This window comes from Stomoxys calcitrans, chromosome 2 (assembly GCF_963082655.1).
Source record: "Stomoxys calcitrans chromosome 2, idStoCalc2.1, whole genome shotgun sequence".
NCBI lineage: Eukaryota > Metazoa > Arthropoda > Insecta > Diptera > Muscidae > Stomoxys > Stomoxys calcitrans.
The window spans coordinates 183,170,017-183,191,865 of record NC_081553.1 but is presented as its reverse complement, the minus strand read 5'-3'; the positions used below and the strand labels follow the sequence as shown (position 1 = coordinate 183,191,865).

General features: G+C 39.8%; 1 protein-coding gene across 7 annotated transcripts in view; it reads right to left on the bottom strand.

Annotated features, from left to right (window-relative positions):
* LOC106085845 (uncharacterized protein CG43427) overlaps window positions 1-21,849 on the bottom strand; it is a 497,194-nt gene that overhangs the window by 129,358 nt on the left and 345,987 nt on the right. For all 7 annotated transcript variants that reach the window (XM_059363470.1, XM_059363474.1, XM_059363471.1 and 4 more), the window contains exon 4: window positions 7,923-8,774. In XM_059363470.1, coding sequence (XP_059219453.1) covers window positions 7,923-8,144 — 222 coding nt within the window. In that variant the 5' untranslated portion in view covers window positions 8,145-8,774. The remainder of the gene's footprint in view (window positions 1-7,922; window positions 8,775-21,849) is intronic.

The window sequence follows — 21,849 nt, the reverse complement described above, 5'->3', positions numbered from 1 at the left end:
TACCAGCGCAAAATACCTGGGTGATGGACAGGAAATTTAACTTCAAAACGATAATTTTAAAAAGGGCAAGAAAGGCAACTCTAGCCCTATATTCCGGCAAGAGAGGTATTGGCAAAAGTTGGAGTTTTAAATTGGGTATTTGCTGCAGTTGTCAGAGCTATAATGCTATATGGTGTTGTGGTTTTGTGGACAGCGCTTCAAAAGTCCACCAACTGTTCACTACTCAACCGGATCCAAAGGATGGTTGGTTTGAGCATCACAGCCGCACTGAGATCGACACCATCTGATGAACTGAATTTAATGGTACACCTAATGCCTTTGGACATTTGGGCGTGGCAAATTGCTGCTACCACTGCTGTAAGGCTAAGAAAGCTTTCTCTTTGCCAAAGTGGCGGCTACGGACGCAGTGTTATCCTTGATACAATGTCCGATGTTCCAGGCAGTACTGTATTACTTTTCCTTATGGAACATACCTCTGAACACAAAAACCGTCCTTCACTGTCACAGATCCCTCACCGAGATGGCTGAACAGTTCAATATTCACCTGTTCTGGGTGCCGGGCCACAGAGATATCCCAGGGAATAAATGAGCTTACGAGACTACCTTACAAATTCCAGGAATCTGTAGGTATACCCCTAGCGACAAGTAAGCTAAGTTTTCAGGATTAGGCCCGAAGGACAACGAATGATAAATGGTCACAAAGAGGAAGCTATGAGCATTTCAAAATTAAGTGATGTAATGTAACTGCTTTGCTGTCACTGGCTAGGACAGATGACTCTAATCGGAAAACATGCAGACAGACTAAAGGTTGTCAGTAACGATTTTTGCAGAAACTGTGAGGACGTCGAGAAAGGAGAAACAAGGAGAACATCTGCTGTGTGTGTCCCGCACTGGCAGTCAGACGGATTGTACTGATTTAGTCTGATTTAGCGGATGTGAACATTCTCAAGTTGTTGGGCTTTTTAAAGTGATCTGGATGGTTGAACGATAGAAACTAAAAGGCGTCTTCCTTCTCCGGTTCCTGTGGTATCACAATGGACGGAAACGTCTAAGTGAGTCTGGTGACAGACTGCTAGTTTAACCTCTCCTAACCTATTGGGTCAGTAAAATAAAACTCCAAAAGGGTTTAAAGTTCTCAGGCGAAATTTTTGGGGTCTTTTTAATATGACCTACAACGAAGAGGAAGGGTCTACATTAGGGTGGGGCGATTAGTATGGAAGGAAAAAAACCTTAGGATCCACCAGACCATACATCTATGGTGAATGTAAAATAAAATGTTCACCGAACCCTCCTCTCAATAAATCCATTGTTACGCGTGCTGTGGAGCATAGGGCACCGTCTTGTTGAAACCACATGTCATGCAAGTCATGGTCTTGTATTTTGAGCAAAACACAGTTGGATATCATCTCACGGTGGCGCTCACCATTCACAGTTACGTTACGATACGCATCATCTTTGAAGAAGTACGATCCAATGATGCCACCAGCCCATGAACCGCACCAAACTGTGACTTTTTCTGGATGCATAGGTAGCTCTTGCAATGTTTCTGGCTTATCTTCACTCCAAAATCGACAATTCTACTTATTTACGTACCCATTGGGCCAAAAATGAGCTTCATCCGTAAAATGGAAGAAGCGCGCGATAAACTTTCTTAACAGAGCACGCATGAAATTCAAAAATGTGTAAGCTTTGTTCGTTTGTAAGACTATTAGTGGTTAAATTATAGACCTAACTGAAGATGTTTGACATTGAAACAAAACATGAAACTTGCGTGAGCTGTTTAAACCTGTGCTGCCAAAAAGATAATAGCTAAAAAATTTTGTTTTCACTTTAATAGTAATTAAAAATTACTAGGGTGAATGCCCCTTTCTAAATCCACCTCAAACGGGCATGGAGACCAACCGGTGCAATGGGGGACTTAAATGAAACGTAATAAAGAGTAGAGTACGAGTTTGTACAGAATTAGTGTCTAAGACTCCCAAAACATCCCACAATGTCATATTAAATGATCGACACAATATGGGTCTAAATATTGTATTGGGTTGCCCAAAAAGTAATTGCGGATTTTTTAAAAGAAAGTAAATGCATTTTTAATAAGACTTAGAATGAACTTTAATCAAATATACATTTTTTCTAAAGCAAGCTAAAAGTAACAGCTGATAACTGACAGAAGAAAGAATGCAATTACAGAGTCACAAGCTGTGAAAAAATTTGTCAACGCCGACTATATGAAAAATCCGCAATTACTTTTTGGGCAACCCAATATATGGTAAGGTATGTTGTAAGAAATTGTCCAACCAAGATCTTGACCCTTAAACTATGCCACAGTGTAATCATGGCCTAACCAGTCTCATTGCCCTCAATATGTAGGACCATGCCAGGCTTGTTCTCAAATTCAATGTTCCTTTGGCGGGCCAACGTAGCACAAAGGATAGCATATTCGCCTATGACGCTGAACGATATCCTGGCGATACCATCAGAAAAAAATTTCAGCGGTGGTTTTCCCCTCCTAATGCGGGCAGGATTTGTGAGGTACTATGCCATGTACAAACATCTCTCCAAAGAGGTGCTGCGGCACGCTGTTCGCGCTCGGCTATAAAAAGGAGGTAGGTCCCTTATCAATGAGCTTAAACTTGAATCGGACAGCACTGATTGATGCTCAGTATGCCCCTGTTTCTTAGTGGAATGTTCATGGGCAAAATTTTTATTTGTATTTATTGAGTCAACAATAACGAATTGGTGTTTTTTTTTTGGACTAGGTAAACTGTTTACAAGCTTACCCCCGAGAGACCTTTTTTACGATCTTCCCTAATATGGTTATGAAGCATAAAGAAGATGAGGAAGTAGTTGGAGTTCTGGAGATTTTTAGTTTAAATTTCTGGAAGGCTAGGTTGATTGTGCGAACCGAAGAAGTTGCTCCATTCAGAAAGCCAATTAAAGAATAACCGGGTTAGGTTAGGTAAGACTGACAGTCCTTTACAAACTCACTTAGACAATTTTAAGTCCATTTTGATACCACAGTAGCGACAGACCAAGGCTTCTGGCGTGAATCGAATCCACAACCCCTGCATTGGTAATCCAAGCACGCCACCAACTAGGCTACCGGGGCGCCCTAGCTATATCTAAATCTGATATCCAAAGGGGGGACGAACCCTCCCCCATACCCCTGTCTAGCCGGGTTACTAAGCGAAAAAGTGAATGACTGCGGCTGAAGAAAAACTCTTCCACTACCTATCATGTGTATGTTAGGACCAACATTGATAAGGATCATTTCCATTCTATCGATTAGGATCATTTTCATTTTAAGTGAAATGAAAAATCTTCTAAAGGAGATACAAACATTTTAAGTTCTTTATTCAAACTCTCTCTAGTTACAATTTATGATGACTAGTAATCTAGTTGTAAACTTTCAAACAAAATTTTGGCCTATAGTTACTTTTTTGGGTGGTCACAGACCATACATCTATTTACGCTTACCTATATCGCATGTGCCCCCAATGAGCGAGCATTCATCACCAAAATGGCCATGCATAAATCCACTCTTATATTTATTTCCCTTTTGTAGGTTAAGAGAAAGTCTTTTACGACTCATTCAAACTCATCTCTCAATGTTAGTTCTCCAATACCTTTAAGAATCGAACATGAAGGCAAAAGAAAAACTTCAATAGCAGCTTAGAAATGCATAAAATATTACAAACAAATGCAACATACATGTGCTAGGTGTACCCCCTTTGCCGCTTTAGACATGAACTTATAATGTCAATAAACCTCTTAAGACCATATGCAAAAAAAAAAAAAAAACATTCAACCACTTTACCAGCATGAATGCCAGACAGACAGAAAGTATGTTTAACGAGTGGATGGATGGATGGGTGGCTAATGCCTATTTTACCCATATTGCATATATGGAGTCGTAAAATAGTTCTAAGTTTAGATATGCCAAATGGAAACTTTGCCATGGCAAACAATTTGCTAACAATTGCATGAAAACATAAAAGCAAGAAAGTTTTTTTTTAAAGCCCAACATTAACTTAAAACCACAAGTTGTCGATTACGGAAATGCGCTGGCTGGCTGGCTTCTTGGAACTTAAATAGGTTTACGTAGTAATATTAAGCCATTTAAGTTTATTGGTGGTGCATTATTAGGATATGAAGCGACAAATTGGTAATTTGTTTTAATGAGAAGTAGAATTGGAGTAAGCATTTGACGACTTAATTCAACTCTTCTTTTATGGTCGCAGAGACAAAATTTCGGTGAAATTTTCTCTTCAGACAAAATTTTAATAAAAACAAGAAAAAAATTAACAAATTAACAAACTGGTTTGAAAAAACCGAAAAACCGGTTTGGAAAATACCGAAAAACCGAAATAGCGGTTTGAAAAAACCGAAAAAAAACGTTTCATCAAGAACCCACAAAATAGGAATTTTTAAGAAACCGATTAGTATATTAAGTTCAAAAAACCGAAAAACCGGTTTTAAAAAGCCGAAAATCCGGTTTTGAAAACTGAAATAGCGATTTGAAAAAACCGAAGACACCGATTCATCAAAAACCCGGAAAATAGGAGTTTTTAAGAAACCGATTAGAATATTGAGCTCAAAAAACCGGTTTGAAAAAAACCGAAAAATGGGTTTGAAAAAACCGAAATACCGGTTTTCAAAAATCGAACAAAACACCCTTTATATAGCGATGACCCCATTAAAGTCTAGGGCCCATTAAAGGCGGATTTATTAACCGATTTCGCTGAATTTGGTTAATGGTAAAATATTAAACCCCAACACATTCTGAATATGGTACAGATCCGACCATATATTGATATAGACCCATCGCCTTTTTTATGGTCTAGGACAGAGAATTGTATTAGACGTCCCGATGTCCATGTCGTGTTTGATCCAAATCGGACCATATATTATAGCTGCTTAAGTTTCATAATTGGTGTATTTTTCACTTGCCATAATGAGGTTTATATGTGTATCGGAGGAGGTGATGGATATCCAAAGGCCACCGTGGCGCAGAGGTAACCATGTCCGACTAATAAAAGTGATAATTATCATAAAACATGATTAGAAATGAACCATTAGTAAGCAACCGGTTATTTTGACAAGAAACCGATTTCTCAAAAACCGGAAAATGGGAATTTTCAGGAAATTGATTCGTATATTGAGCTCAAAAAACCGATAAACCGAAATATGGGTTTGAAAAAACCAAAAACCGGAAAACCCGAAAATGGGAATTTTCAAGAAACCGAAAGAAATGGAAATTTTTAACAGAGGTTTTTAAGGTCGGTTTTAAATAACCGAAAAACCTGTTTGAAAAAACCGGTTTTCAAAAAACGAACTAATCACCCTTTATATTCCGATGTGTTAATTAAAGTCAAGGGCCTATTAAAGGCGGATTCATTATTCAATTCAAAGATCGGACTATATTTTGATATAGACCAATATTCCCTTTAATGGTCTAGGACAGTGAATTGTGTTAGACCTCTCGACGTCACTGGCGAATTTGGTGCAAATCGGACCATATTTCGATGTAGCTGCTAGGGTTTCATAATTGGCGTATTTTTCACCTGATTCGACTTAATGTGGTTATGTACATCCGAGATAGTGGGTATCCAAAAGCCACCGTGGCGTAGCGGTTACCATATCCGACTAATAAAAGTGATAATTTTCACAAAACATGGTTAGAAATGAACCATTAGTAAGAAACCGGTTATGTTGACAAGAACCCGATCTCTCAAAAACCGTAAAAATGGGAATTTTAAGGAAATTGATTGGTGTATTAAGTTCATAAAACCGAAAACCCGGTTTGAAAAAACTGAAAAACCGGTTTGAAAAAACCGAAAAACCGGTTTGAAAAAACCGAAAACCCGGTTTTAAACAACCGAAGAAACGATTCATCAAAAACTGGCGCATTTGGTTCAAATCGAACCATATTTTAATATAGCTGCTGTGATGAATATGTCCATCCGAGGTGGTAGGTATCCAAAAGTTACCGTGGCGCAGAGATTAGCACTATGACGACGAATGCCGGGTTTCAAACCCCGGCGTGAACATAAACAAGTAAAAAAGTGCTAAGTTCAACCGGGTTGAATATTGGGCACCCACCACCATGGCTTCCGTTTTTTTTTTTATTTGAATTATTTTGATCTCAAGAAATCGTATCGGGTTACGAGACTCTAGGGGGGCCCATATCACCATATTGACCGATTCGGAAAAAACTTGACATGGATGTTGTAAGTCATAAGATAGGAGTTTGGTCCGAATTTCAGCCAAATCGGATAAAAATATAAGGGCTCAAGAAGTTAAATCCGGGGATCGGTTTATATGGGGGCTATATCTGTTTATGGACCGATTCGAAAGATACTTGGCATGGATGCTGAAAGTCATATCTCAAGTCTTTCTTCCAAATTTCAGCCCAATCGGATGAAAATTGAAGCTTCTAAAGGCTCACGAAGTCAAATCCAAGGATCGGTTTATATGGGGGCTATATCTGTTTATATACCGATTGGGATCATACTTGGCATGGATATTGAAAGTCAAAACACAAGTCTTTGTTCCAAATTTCAGTGAAATCGGAAGAAAATTGATGCTTCAAGGGGCTCAAGATATCAAATCCGGGGATCGCTTTATACGGGAGCTATATCAGGTTATAGACCGATTCGAATCATCCTCGGCATGGATGTTAAAAGTCAGAACACAAGTCTTTGAATCAAATTCCAGCCCAATCGGATGAAAAATTAAAGCTTCTAAGGGCTCAAGAAGTCAAAACCGTGGATCGGGTTATATGGGGCTATATCTGTTTATGGACCGATTCGAATCATAATTGGCATGGATGTTGGAAGTCATAAAGTCCTTCTTCTAAATTTCAGCCAAATCTTATAAAAATTGAGGTTTCCACGGGCTCAAGAAGTCAAATCCGGGGATCGGTTTATATGAGGGCTATATGCAAATCTGAACCGATATGGCCCATTTGCAACCCTTAAAGACCTACATCAATAGTAAGTATCTGTGGAAAATTTCAAGCGGCTAGCTTTACGCGTTCGACCGCTATCATGATTTCGAGAGACGGACGGACGGACATGGCTAGTAAGGCTCAGAATGTCGAGACGATCCAGAATATATGGGATCGCCGATCAATATTTCGAGGTGTTACAAACGGAATGACTAGATTAGTTTACCCCCATCTTATGGTGGAGGGTATAAAAAAATGTTCATAGGCGCTTATCCCTTTACTAATGGCTACATTGGTGAGGTATCCTGCCATGTTAAAACTTCTCTGCCACCGCTACGGAGATGTTAGCATGTCCGCCTATGACGCTGAACGCCTGGGTTCGAATCCTGGCAAGACCATCAGAAAAAATTTTCAGCGGTGGTTGTGCCCTCCTAATGCTGGCAACATTTGTGAGGTACTATGCCATGTAAAACTTCTCTCCAATGAGGTGTCGCACTGTGGCACGCCGTTCGGACTCGGAGGAGGCCCCTTATCATTGAGCTTAAACTTGTATCGGACTGCACTCATTGATATGTGAGAAGTTTGCCCCTGTTCCTTAGTGGAATGTTCATGGGCAAAATTTGCATTTTATAAACGGGCATGGCCAGTTAGACTTAGACTTAGTATACCCCCATTTTACAGTGGTGGGTATAATGGCTACAATGGCTACATTTGTGAGGTATCCTGCCATGTTGAAACTTCTCTACCAAGTGGTACGCCACTCGGACTCGGCACAAAAAAGTAGGCCCCTTATCATTGAGCTTAAACTTAAATTGGACTTCACTCATTGCCATGGGACAAGTATCCCCTGTTCCCTAATGGAATGTTCAAGGGAAATTTAGTTTCTAGTGGTTAGCAAAGTTCGGCCCTACTGAACCTTTACCGTTTTTACCGGTTTTTAGAATCCTCCTCTTTAATTCAAATCAAAACTTACCGTTTTTCTGCCACCATTACAACTGCTGCTGTTCGATGTAGTCGATGTTTGTGATGTCGACATATCGCCCTCCATGACCGATGTTTGCAGAGTCGCAACTCCTCCCTCCTCTGTGAAATGTTGTGATGATGATTGACTTGATTCGGAGGCAATCAGCGCTGCTGAGGCCGTCACACCATTTGCCGAAGGCGAAGTTGCACTTCGCTCAAATTCTGTAGGCATTTCAAATGCCTGTGTTTTACACTGCGTGTGCCTTTTGCGAGGGAAAGTTTCAGTTACAAAAATTCACCACACCAGTAAAGAGGGTCTTGGGGGACAGGGGGCGGTTACCAGGAAAACTTCCTTTTTCCCTGCTTTTATGCAAAATCGTTTGTGCTTAAGAAAATAAATTCGTTGGTTTTTGTGTGTGTGTGTGTGTGTTGTGTTTTTTCTATTCTCTTGGTTTCTTCTCGGGAAGTTTGGGTTGAGGCTGCCCAAGGGGGGGAAAGGTTAAAGCAAAGAACTGCCACCCTAGTTAAGTCTCAGCAAAAATGCTTCTCTCTTTCGTTATATGGAAAAAAACTTTGGTACGGATTTCGTGGTATTTGTTGTCGGTCAGAGTATTGAAACATTTTACAATGGCATCTTTTGTTTTTTTTTTTCAAATTCGATCTATCGATTTATGCGTTGCAGACATTTACATTGAAACAGTGTTGGGCAGCGGCGAAATGAAAGCCCATAGAGTTGTAAGTAAGTCGATTTGCTAGGGTTTACACCCACACGCCAATCAAAATCGTGTTTCCCTTACTCTTTTGTTGTGTTTAGTTCAAAAGTTTCTTGACGTCTGTTATTGTGGCGGTATTGGTGTTGTAGCTGAAATTAGAGGGAGAAATAAAATGGAGATAATTAAGACTTTTTGAATAACATCAGACAGCATTTTGTTATGGTCAGTTTATAAAATCTCAAGTCAATAGGTGATAGATTGTGTGGGAGTTGTGCGTTTTTTAAGGGGAGAGAAAAAGCACACTCACTCACCCAAGGTGTTAAATTTTAAGAAAAACCTACGATTTATTTGGTATAAGTCTTGGACAAGAGATGGTTTCTTTAACAAAAACGAGCGACAAATTATGGGCGATTAAAAACCTATTGATTTATAAGTGATTGCCTAGAAAATGAAAACGCGTTGGTGTTACCAATCGAATTGATTTTTTGTTTCTTGTAGGCATAACTTTTTTATAGCACTTCAGTATTGGTGTACACATGTTATTTTGAACCTAATAAATTTGAATCAATAATAAAAATTAATTTTGAATTGAATGTTGAGTTGTGACATAGGATTGTAGCACAATTTTGTTAAAAAATAATCTCACATTTAGTCAGTGTAAATTTAGTAAGTAAGAGTCCGATTCGGACCAAAAAAATTCTAGAAGTCATTGTGTACCATTTTAGTTCATTGGAATAAGAATTGAGCCCTTGTAGGGGCTCAAGAAGCAAAATCGGTAGATCGTTTTATATGGGAGCTGCATCAAGCTATAGATCGATTCAGACCATATTAGACACGTATGTTGAAGGTCGTGAAATAAGCCTTTGTACAAAATTTCGTCCAAATCGGATGAGAATTGCGCCCCCTAGAGGCTCAAGAAGTCAAGATCCCTGATCGGTTTATATGACAGCTATATCAGGTTATGTACCGATTTGCGCCATACTTAGCATGGTTATTGGAAGTCATAAGAAAACACCTCATGCAAAATTTCAGTCAAATCGGACGAGAATTGCGCCCTCTAGAGGCTCAAGAAGTCAAGATCCAAGATCAGTTTATATGGCAGCTATATCAAAACATGGACAGATTTGAACCACACTTAGCGCAGTTATTGGAAGTGATACCAAAACAATACGTGCAAAATTTCAGTCAAATCGGACGAGATTTGCGCCCTCTAGAGGCTCAAGAAGTCAAGACCCAAGATCGGTTTATATGGCAGCTATATCAAAACATGAACCGATTTGAACCATACTTAGCGCAGCTGTTGGAAATGATAACAAAACACTACGTGCAAAATTTCAGTCAAATCGGATGAGAATTGCGCTCTATAGAGGCTCAAGAAGTCAAGACCCAAGATCGGTTAATATGGCAGCTATATCAAAACATGGACCGATTTGAACTATACTTAGCGAATTTGTTGGAAGTAATACCAAAACACCACGTCCAAAATTTCACTCAAATCGGACGAGAATTGCGCCCTCTAGAGGCTCAAGAAGTCAAGACCCAAGATCAGTTTATATGGCAGCTATATCAGGTTATGGACCGATTTGAACCATACTTAGCGCAGTTGTTGAAAGTGATAACAAAACACAACGAGTAACATTTCAGTCAAATCGGACGAGAATTGCGCCCTCTAGAGGCTCAAGAAGTCAAGACCCAAGATCGGTTTATATGGCAGCTATATCAAGACATGGACCTATTTGGCCCATTTACAATCCCAACCGACCTACACTAATGGTAAGTATTTGTGCAAAATTTCAAGCGGCTAGCTTTACTCCTTCGAAAGTTACCGTGCTTTCGACAGACAGACGGACGGACGGACATGGCTAGATCGACTTAAATGACATGAGGATCAGTATGACGAAATTAGTATACCCCCATCCTATGGTGGAGGGTATAATACCCAGTGGAGTTGGGTATTGGGTATCTGCCAACGGCGCTTTTCCGGGGGGCGTATAAGGGCCACAGCTGGTTGACTGCCCTTTTAATAAGGTCTTAAAAGAAGGCAAAGGGTCCCCATACCTATCCATATATCTGAGATATATCAGGGATGGGTGGATCGATATAGGCGAATTTTATTTTCACCATATCAAACTTCTATCAAACCAGCAAAAATTAAAGCTTCTCGGAACCGAACAAGGATGATCGAGAGACCGGTTCACATGGGAGCTATATCAGGTTGTAGACGGATTTGAACCGTATTAACGGATAAGGGGGCAGCACCTTGCGACATATCCAGTATGACTATACTCTCGTAGTGAAGTGAGGCCAGAACAAGATCGGAAATGGGCACGGACCAGAAGTGTGAGAAGAAGGCACTACGGGATGTGCCTCTACCATGACAAAAAAATGACGAACACGTACACTGAGGCGGCAGCCTTTGCCGATGAGGGTTTCATCAGGGTCAATCCGGTGCGTACAACCGGCTGCCAAGGGATAGTATAACAATGTTCGCTTTGCTGATAATGAGGCGCAGTAGTATAAGAGGAAATAAAAGAGCGGACACTTCAGAAGACCCAGAGGTTTACCGACTATAAACTTGGAAAAAGCGAACCCCTTCGTGGCAAAGCAATCGAGCATAGCAATAATTCTATGCATGGATTCAGATCGGGACAAGACGCGACGGGGTAAAGAGGGAGATAAGGAAGGCGATCGGCAACTACATAAGACCAGTAAGCCAACAAAGTTGTGTGCAGCCCATGTGGAGAAGACGACGAGACATTTAACGAAAGCTTTCCCAAGGTAAAAGTCCCACCATTTGCGATCGAACGACATACTAGACCCAAACAAACTCAGGGGCATAGCATTTGAGAGCGAATTTATAAAGCGAACTTCGAATCTTCTATCGTTTGGTTTAATTTTCTTACCCTATTTCCCCTTAAACCCTTATCCCTCTTGGAAGTATGAACTCCATAAAATTCCTCTTACAGCTTAAATAAACTGACCTATAGCTCTTTGCCATTTAGAAAGAAAAACCTCCAAGAAAAAAAAAACAACCAAGAATTAACAAAGAAATTCTATTCAGCTAAATTCCAGAGCTTAGTCACTCACATAGGCATCGCCATCATCATCAGCTAGGCAACCATTTCACATCTTGGTCAACGCCATCATATTCATCACCAGCATCAGTGGATGGATGAGCAAGCCATAGCAGGCCTAACAACTTTTGACATGGTTTGTGTCATCGGGGTTTTATTTGCCATGGCAAATAAGAAAATTAAAAAAGCAACAGCAACAACAACAACAAAAACGCCAAGAACTCTGACAATCAAACACTTTAGTTTTATGTCCCATGTATCTTGTTGGAAATGAAGAAAAATTGCCATGGAGAAATTTCTGCACGCTGTAAGAAAAGGGTCATTTAAAGTTAATTCTTTTAGGCATTTCTTTAAAATGCATGCTCCACATCCACACGCATGCCAAGATGCTCGTTGTGTAAAGGAGAGAGGGACAAAACGATGATGTCGTTTCTATAACATGAGATGGAGGGGGGTAAGTGGACACTGCGAATGGGTACAGATAAGCCTAAGAGAATGCATTTGAAGAAATTTGGATATTAAGAAAAAACTATAGGCAGAAGTCTTATGCAGAAGACAAGAGATGGTAGACTTGTTTAATCTACCTAACGAACTAACGAATTAGTAAACTAACTGAATTAGTGGATTACCTGGACTTGTGACTGAGTTCATTGGTTCACTAACTGCGTGGGTGAATTAACTGAACCTTCGAAATAGTGAACTAACTGAACTAGTGAACTAACTGAACAAGTGAACTAACTGAACTAGTGAACTATCTGAACTAACTGATCTAATGAACTAACTGAATTAGTGACCTATCTGAACAAACTGAATTAGTGAACTAACTGAACTAGTACACTAACTGAACTAATGAACTGCCTGAACTAGCGAACCAACTTAAATAGTGAACAAACAGAACTAACTGAACTTGTGAAATTACTGAATTAATAAGCTTACTGAACTAGTGAACTAACTGAACTATTGAGCTTACTGAAATAATGAGCTAACTAAACTAGTGAGTTGAATGAACTAGTTGAGCTTAATGAACAAGCGAACCAACTGAATGAGTGAACTACCTGAATTTGTACACTAAATATTGAACTTGGGGTCATACTAATCTAACTGAACTAATGGACTAAAATAAGTTAGCGTAAGTCTTTTGCAGAAGACAAGAGACCGCAGACTTGTTGAATTTAGCTAACGATCGAACTGAAATGGTGAATTAACAGAACTTGGTAAATTAATGAAGTAACTAAACTGATGAATTAACTGAACTAGTCAATTAATTGAACTAGTAAACAAACTGAGTTAGTGGATTATTATGAAGTAAATTATGAAGTAACTGAAATGATGAATTAACTGAACTAGTCAATTAATTGAACTAGTAAACAAACTGAGTTAGGGGATTACCTGAACTTGTGACTGAGTTACATTAGTGTGACATTAGTCCACTAACTGCGTGGGTGAATTAACTGAACTAGTGAACTTACTGAACTAATTGAACTAGTGAACTAAATGAACTAACTGAACTAAATAAACTAGTGAACTAAATAAACTAGTGAACTAACGGAACTAGTGAACTAAATAAACTAGTGAACTAGCGGAACTAGTGAACAAGCTGAACTAACTGAACTAGTAAATAACAGAACGAACTAGTTCTGTGAGTTATATTCAGAAATCTCTTCAATGAACGACACTACTCAACACTGATTTACAACAATCTCATCTAGTGAACTAACTGAACTAGTGAACTAAGTGATTTAGTAAACTAACTGATTTTGTGAACTAACTGAATTGGTGAAGCAACTTAACTAATGAACTAACTGAACTAGTTAACAATCTGAACTGGTAAAATAACTGAACTAATGAAATAACAGGACAAACTCGTTCACTGAGGTATAGTTAGCAATCAGTGAGCTATACCTGGCAAAACTAAACTAGCTGAACTAGTGAACTAACTGAACTAGTGGAATAACTGAACTATCAGCACGACCTACTTCAGTGAGCTACAGTTAGCAATCACTTCAATGAACAACATTGCTCAACATTACTTTATAATTTAGAAAAACCGCTAGGGAAAAATAATTTTCTCCCAAAATAGGGCTGCAATCACTGAGTTATAGCAGACCTCACTGTAGGCACTTCAAGCTTATTTTGTAAAATTCCACAAACTTTAAATTTACTGCTGACTGTCAAGGAACTATTATCAACAGACTTTCATTGCTTACAACCATCTTGGTCAATTGCACCAACTGGAATGAAGTTCAATTGGCCTAAGATGGAGCACCACATTTTAGTTCACATTCACTTTAAAGTGATTTCGTCGCATCTGCTTCATAAGTATGAAAATAATTTAATAATTCTCAATTTTGCACTTATTTTTCCAAGCTGGCACTACATAGTTAATGACCGGACAAGCTGATGTATGATGACCAGCAAGCTGGGGAGTAGCTTTAAACATCAGAATGAATATGAACGCCACCGTTGATGTATTGAAAGAAAATGTTAATTGAAATATTTATGATACTCAAAAAAAAAAAAAATCATAAAAAGAGGGTCACTCATATGAAAAGACAGAGGGGCAGAACTCTTAAATCTTCCCTACTTTTGAATGGTATGAATGGCATAGGCCCCACTTTGTTTGGTTTATGGCTTGCTGAAATCTAAGAGGCTGAACTCAAGTGAAGCATCTTCAATTAAATGATATCTACTAATTATTGGAGTATTTTTATCCGGTTCATGTTTGCTACCCATCTTCCCTTTGTCTTCTGGGCACCATGTGATACTAGGGATTTATTTATTGCTGCTATTGTTGGCATAGTGTAGCTGTGTCATCTTCAATGGCCGAAGTATATGATACGACTATTATTGCTCTTCTCATCATATTCAAGTGTTGACCATGGTGTTAATTGTTGGGCTATATATCGCATGAACATTTTTTAATTCCTCCTGTAGAGATTTCAACATGAACTTTAATCTGGGGTAAATGAAGGTTTGTTATGCATTTCCTTTCTATGGCAAATTCTATTGAAAATAGATGGCACTCTGGAAAATTGTTGTGCTACGTATTGGAATTTATGAAGAGAATAATGAATTGTGATAGATTCATCATACGAGTATGATGAAACGTTAACGGATTTCATTGACTAAGGGTAACATAAAGAATACAGAGCTTCAAGAGGAAGTAGAACTACAAATAGTGCTTACAGTTAAATTATACTCTAAATTAATGAAGTAACTGAACTGATGTATTAACTGAACTAGTCATTTAATTGAACTAGTAAACAAACTGAGTTAGTAGATTAACTGAACTAGTGACTGAGTTCATTAGTCCACTAACTGCGTGAGTGAATTAACTGAACTAGTGAACTAATTGAACTAGTAAACTAACTTTACTAACTAAACTAGTGAACTAACTGAACTAGTGAACTAAATGAACTAGTGAACAAGATGAACTAGTAAGTAGAACTACAAATAGTGCTTACAGTTAAATTATACTTTGGCTATTTAAGCTAAATAGGCTTGCCAAAAAGGTAAGGACCCTCCTTGTTTAGCTGATTCGACAGAGTGTATCGCAGAGCAGTACTTCTTCCTAAAGAAGTTGTTCAAGGTTTAGTTTTTGGTTCAGGTTTAATGGGCAGTCTGACCCATGTACCTCACAAATGCCGCCAACTTAAGAAGAGTTTCCTCTTGTTCAAGGTTTAGTTTTTGGTTCAGGTTTAATGGACAGTCTGACCCATGTACCTCACAAATGCCGCCAACTTAAGAAGAGGAAAAACTAAACCTTGAACAACTTCTTTAGGAAGAAGTACTGCTCTGCGATACACTCTGTCGGATCAGCTAAACAAGGAGGGTCCTTACCTTTTTGGCAAGCCTATTTAGCTTAAATAGCCAGAGTATAATTTAACTGTAAGCACTATTTGTAGTTCTACTTACTAGTTCAGTTAGTTCATCTTGTTCACTAGTTCATTTAGTTCACTAGTTCAGTTAGTTCACTAGTTTAGTTAGTAAAGTTAGTTTACTAGTTCAATTAGTTCACTAGTTCAGTTAATTCACTCCGCCGCTAAAATTGTTCTCTGATATTCTCCCCAGCATTAGGAGGGGATAACCACCGGTGAAAATTTTATAATGGTCTCACCAGGATTCGAACACAGGCGTTCAGAGTTATAGGCGCACATGCTAGCCTCTGAGCTATAATGGCCGCCTACAAGACATCAAATATGGACAGAAAAACGAAAATAACGCGTAAGGCAAGAGAAAAAACTCACCGTCGAGGTTATGTTCCAGTCAGCCTTTTCAGGCCTCCAAAGAATTCCAGAATGACAAGAAGTCTTAGAGCTTGTAGGAAAGTAGTTTTCAGGCTCAAAAAAGGGTGATTAACCCATAATCCTGTGTCTTCTCCTCGCAATTTCGGGACAGTGATACAACAGAGGCAGTGACACTCCTGAGCCACGGTGGCCTCCACGCCTATTCATGTCCACCTATGACACCGAAAGCCTGGGTTCAAATCTCGGCGTGAACATGAACAAAGCAGTGGTTATCCCCTTACGAATGCTGGCTACATTTGTAAGGTATCCTGTCATGTGAAAACTTCTCTACGAAGTGGTGTCGCTATGCGGTACGCCGTTCGGACTCGGCATAAAAAAGGAGGCCCCTTATCATTGAAATTAAACTTTAAACATTAAATCGGACTGAATTTGAATATAGCTGCCATATAGACCGATCTGGCGGAGTAGGATCTTAAGCCTATAATAGGCTCACTTATTACCTGACTTCGCTGAAATTTGGAACAATGAGTTGCATCAAGACTCCCAACATTTGTCTTGAATATGATCCAGATCGGGCTATACTACGATATAGCTGCCATAGAAACCGATCTCCAGCTTTAGGGTCTAAAGACCAAAAAATGCGCATTTATTCTCCGATTTTTCTGAAATTTGTAACAGTTTAGTCTGTCATATAGACCGATCTGGCGATTTAGGGACTAAAGCCTATAACAGGCGCATTTATTACCAGATTGAGCTGAAATTTGGCATAGTCAGCCAAAAATGGTCCAGATCGGTACATATTTGGATATAGCTGCCATAAAGACCGATCTGCCCTATCCAAACTCTTTCCGTTCTAGGGGTCACTGCATCCGGTTGAGTACATGCAACTTTACACCGAGCATCGAAATGCCCTTCCTGCGATTTTAGGTGTTAAACCATAGCCAACACGTTGCTCCCACCTGGGTCCTCACTAATAGTCAGGCTGGAACCGAAGTTTCAGGGGCTCTTGACTCCTATGATATCAGATTAAGGACTCTGTTTCGATTACGTAGTCCAACTTCTTCCAGTTGAACTCCAGGCAGTTCCAGACTGGTCACCTAGTGGGATGATGCAAGCACCATTCCGTAGCAACATGTCATTCACAAAACAGTCAGAAATCAGCTGGCATAACCCAAAATGACTCAGCACAAGTCTGAGCCAAAACAGGAGGAGTGTATGTTAGTCACAAAAAGGAACAGCCACACTGTGTTAAAACCTTCAAAACATCAGAACTTCACACACACACACCCACTCGACCAGCTCAAGACTTCATGGTCCAGCCGTCTTCAGCTCACCGTCCTTGTAGATGCAGCATACCAACCACTCATTCAGTCTTCGTCATATCGCTTCACCCGTCCAACACCACATCCACATCCTTCTGACCAGCTCCAAGATTTAATGGTCCAGCCGTCTTCAGCTCACCGTCCTTGTCGATGCAGCCTACCAACCACTCATCCATCCTTTGTCATATCGCTTCACCCGACCATCACCACATCCACTCCCTTCCGACCGGCTGCGAAACTTCATGGTCCAGCCGCCTTCAGCTTACCGTCCTTGTCGATGCAGCCTCATCCCACACCACTCATCCATCCATTGTCTCATCACTTCTCCCGTCCTTCCTACCATCCCCATCCACATCAAACATCTCATACACATCGATTACACAGCTTTTTTCCAACGTTGTGTCGTACCCAGGAAATCAATTGCTAGGTAAATCCCAAAACAACACCATACCTGAGTAGCTGTAATTTTTCACTTCAGACCGTGCTGAAGAGCTATTATACACTTTTCACCAAAATGCTCCTCCGTGGGGGCCATGGTGGTGGGTATCAAAAGTTCGGCACATACAGCCTTTTTTACTTGTGCTAATTAGTTTTGACCTCGCACGATCCGAGGCCAAAGCCTTCAGTGCCGCCAAACTGTCCACGTATATAGCGGCATTCTGATCGGGAAGCCCTACGGCGGAAAGACGCTGAACCAGGAATTCAATAAAGTCTCCTGCTTCAGTGTCCCCTCTAATTTAGACCCATCCGTCCCGGGAAAAAACGGGGAGCCCCGAACAAATAGATCCTTTTTCGAGTAAATGACCTGCAACCCATAAACAAGGAAGATCTCCCCAGTCGGTGCCACGCGGCAGTACCATCCCTCTGCAGAACAAAGGACTGGGCTAAGGGAGAGCCCCATGTTTGACTTCCTTAGTCTCATTGCCTATGCTAACCCATCTTTATAGCCTCGGAACGATTAGAGAAATTCTGTACAGATACTCCCTATTAATGTAAGTCCAGGAGATTGCAAATGGATTCGAAGCTCAGATTTGAATACAGTCTGTCCGTCTGTTAGTCCGTCCGTCTATCCGTCCGTCCGTCCGTCTGTCTGTTCGTCCGCCTGTCTGACGAAAGCACTCTAACTTTCGAAGGAGTAAAGCTCAGAGCTTGAAATTTTCCACAAATACTTTCTATTGTACTTTTTATTGTAGTGTAGTTTAGATCGGTTGGGATGGTAAATGGGTCAAATCGGTCCATGTTTTGATATAGCTGTCATATAAGCCGATCTTGGGTCTTGGCTTCTTAAGCCTCTAGAGGGCGCAATTATAAGCCGATTGAAATTTTGCACATATCGTTTTAGTATGACATCCAACAACTGTGTTAAGTATGGTCTAAATCAGCCCATAAACTGATATAGCTGCCATATAAACCGATCTGGGGTCTTGACTTCTTGAGCTTCTAGAGGGCGCAATTCTTATCCGATTTGGCTGAAATTTTGCATGAAATGTTTTGGTATGGCTCCTAACAACTGTGCTAAGTATAGTTCAAATCGATTTATAACCTGGTATAGCTGCCACATAAACCAATCTTGGATCTTGACTTCTTGGGCCGCTAGAGGGCGCAATTCTCATCTGATTTTGCTGAAATTTTGCATGAGGTGTTTTGGTATCACTTCCAACAGCTGTTCTAAGTATGGTTTAAATCGGATCATAACCTGATATAGCTGTCATATAAACCGATCTTGGGTCTTGACTTCTTGAGCCGCTAGAGGGCGCAATTCTCATCCGATTTGGCTGAAATTTAGCATGAGGTATTTTGTTATGACTTCCAACAGCTGTTCTAAGTATGGTTTAAATCGGTGTATAATATGATACAGCTGCCATATAAACCGATCTAAGATTTTGACTTCTTGGGCCGCTAGAGGGCGCAATTCTCATCCGATTTTGCTGAAATTTAGCATGAGGTATTTTGTTATGATTTCCAATAACTGTGCCCCAAATCTGTCCATAACCTAATATAGCTGTCATATAAACCGATCTGGGATTTTGACTTCTTGGGCCGCTAGAGGGCGCAATTCTCGTCCGATTTGGCTAAAATTTTGCATTAGGTGTTCTGGTATGACTTCTGACAAGTGTGTTTAGTATGGTTTAAATCGATTTATAACCTGGTCTAGCTGCCACATAAACCAATCTTGGATCTTGACTTCTTGGGCCACTAGAGGGCGCAATTCTCATCCGATTTGGCTGAAATTTAGCATGAGTTATTTTGTTATGACTTCCAATAACTGGGCTTAGTATGGCGCAAATCGGTGAATTACCTGATTTAACTGCCATATAAACCGATCTGGGATCTGCCTTCTTCAGCCTCTAGAGGGCGCATTTCTTATCTGATTTGGTAGAAACTTTCTACAACGGCTTCTCCAATATGGTCTGAATCGATCTATAGCTTGATACAGCTCCCATATAAACCGAGTGCCCCTTCAAGGCCCAATTCTTATCCGAATGAACTTAAATGTTACACAATGACTTCTACAGTGTTCTGCATTCAATTCATTTAAGGTCCGTATCGGACTATAACTTGATATAGCTCCAATAGCATAACAGTTCCTATTCATTATTCTTTGTTTGCCTAAAAAGAGATAGCGCGCAAAGAACTCGACAAATGCTATCCATGGTGGAGGGTATATAAGATTCGGCCCGACCGAACTTAGCATGCTCTCACTTGTTCTATATGATTTCGTAAGCAATTATTTTGTGATTTGGCTAACATTTTGAACGTTGTGTTTTTTCATTACTTCCAATATCCGCATTCAAATCGGCCTATAACCTGATATATTGGGTTGCCCAAGAAGTAATTGCGGATTTTTTAAAAGAAAGTAAATGCATTTTTAATAAAACTTAGAATGAACTTTAATCAAATATACTTTTTTTACATTTTTTTTTCTAAAGCAAGCTAAAAGTAACAGCTGATAACTGACAGAAGAAAGAATGCAATAACAGAGTCACAAGCTGTGAAAAAAATTTGTCAACGCCGTCTATATGAAAAATCCGCAATTACTTTTTGGGCAACCCAATAGCTCCCACATGAACGGATCTCACGATTTGACATCTTGAGCCTCTGGAAGCGGCAATTGTTATCCGATTTGCTTGAAGTTGGGGCCATAGCGTTCTGTTATGACTTTTACTGAAATCATTCATTACGACTTTTGTTTTGGCTTCCAGCATTGATGCTTCATATGGCCAGAATCGGTCCACTAACTGTTTTAGCTACCATTTTAAACGATCTCCCGATTTAGCGTTATATACAGCATCTCTTTTCCTTTTACTACTCTGGGTTTCTTTGTAAAGCCAGTTTCTTTACCTTCAATAACCATCCTTACTCATAAACCTACATAAACCCAACTACTTTTCCACGAGTTCTTTCACTTTTATTTTGCTTTTTTCCAGTTTTTCCGTCCGTCCGTCTGTTGCTTCCATATCATGTCACTCATTCACAGAGTTAAGTTAATAACAATAAACATTAAACAATTTCCTACAAAAATTTATGATAATTTTGTTAACAATAAAACATGGCACAGCAAAGGCACCACAATGGCCATTGCTGCCGCCGCTGCAGTCGCAGCCACTGCCTTTGCAAACATAAAGTAAAGCCCAATACCGGAGATAAGATCTATGAAAGTCTTTAAAAAAACGTATAAATTTAATTGTCATTTATGTAGAGAGGGAAAAAGCACGAACAAGCGTATGAATGAGTGAGTGAATGAATGAATGAATTTATCTTATCGGGGCTCTAGATTTCGCCTATATTTTGTAAGATCTTTTTTTTTCAACTGACGAAAAAAAACGAGACTCTGACACCAAAACATGTATTTCCACAAGAAAGTAAGACACAAAATCATAAAAAAAGCAGAATTTCTCATTTCGATTAAAAACATGAGTTTTCTATTAACAGACACACGTACTGAGTGCAACAAAAATGTTTGCTGGCTTTAGACATGAAAAAAAGATTGTCAGATGTGTTTTATACAGTTGTCTTAATAAGAGACTATCCGAACCATGCCCCCTCCGTCTAGTAGGTCATAATGGGTCTAATGGCGTTTTTGAGGGGTGACGTCATCCCCTATACTTTGATCTGATTTTGTATGCCAGATTCGAAATCTATCCCCGAATACCTTTTATTTGAGGCCCATATTAAAATGAACGTCCAATGTGTCTGTTTGGGTGAGTTTTGGAGTTTGGGCGACCCGATGGGTACTTATACTCAAATTTTAATACCATATTCGTATTCTAATCTCCAATACCTACCATTTGATACCTATATTATCGCGATCGGTTCACTTTTGATTTTGGGTTGTGTTTTTGGCATAAGGGGGAGGGTTCGTCCCCCCCCCCCCCCCCCCCGATAACGAAAAACCTATGTTTCTTTCCAGACCAACATACACAATATGCGAAAAATTTCGAGAAAATCGGTTCTGCCGTTTTTCAGTTCATGCGGAACAAACAAACCGAGTCCCATATATCCGTGATTGGCTAATGTGCCCATTTAGGGCGTTTTTGTAGGGGTGGAGTGAGCCCCTCTACTTCAATATGAATTTGTATG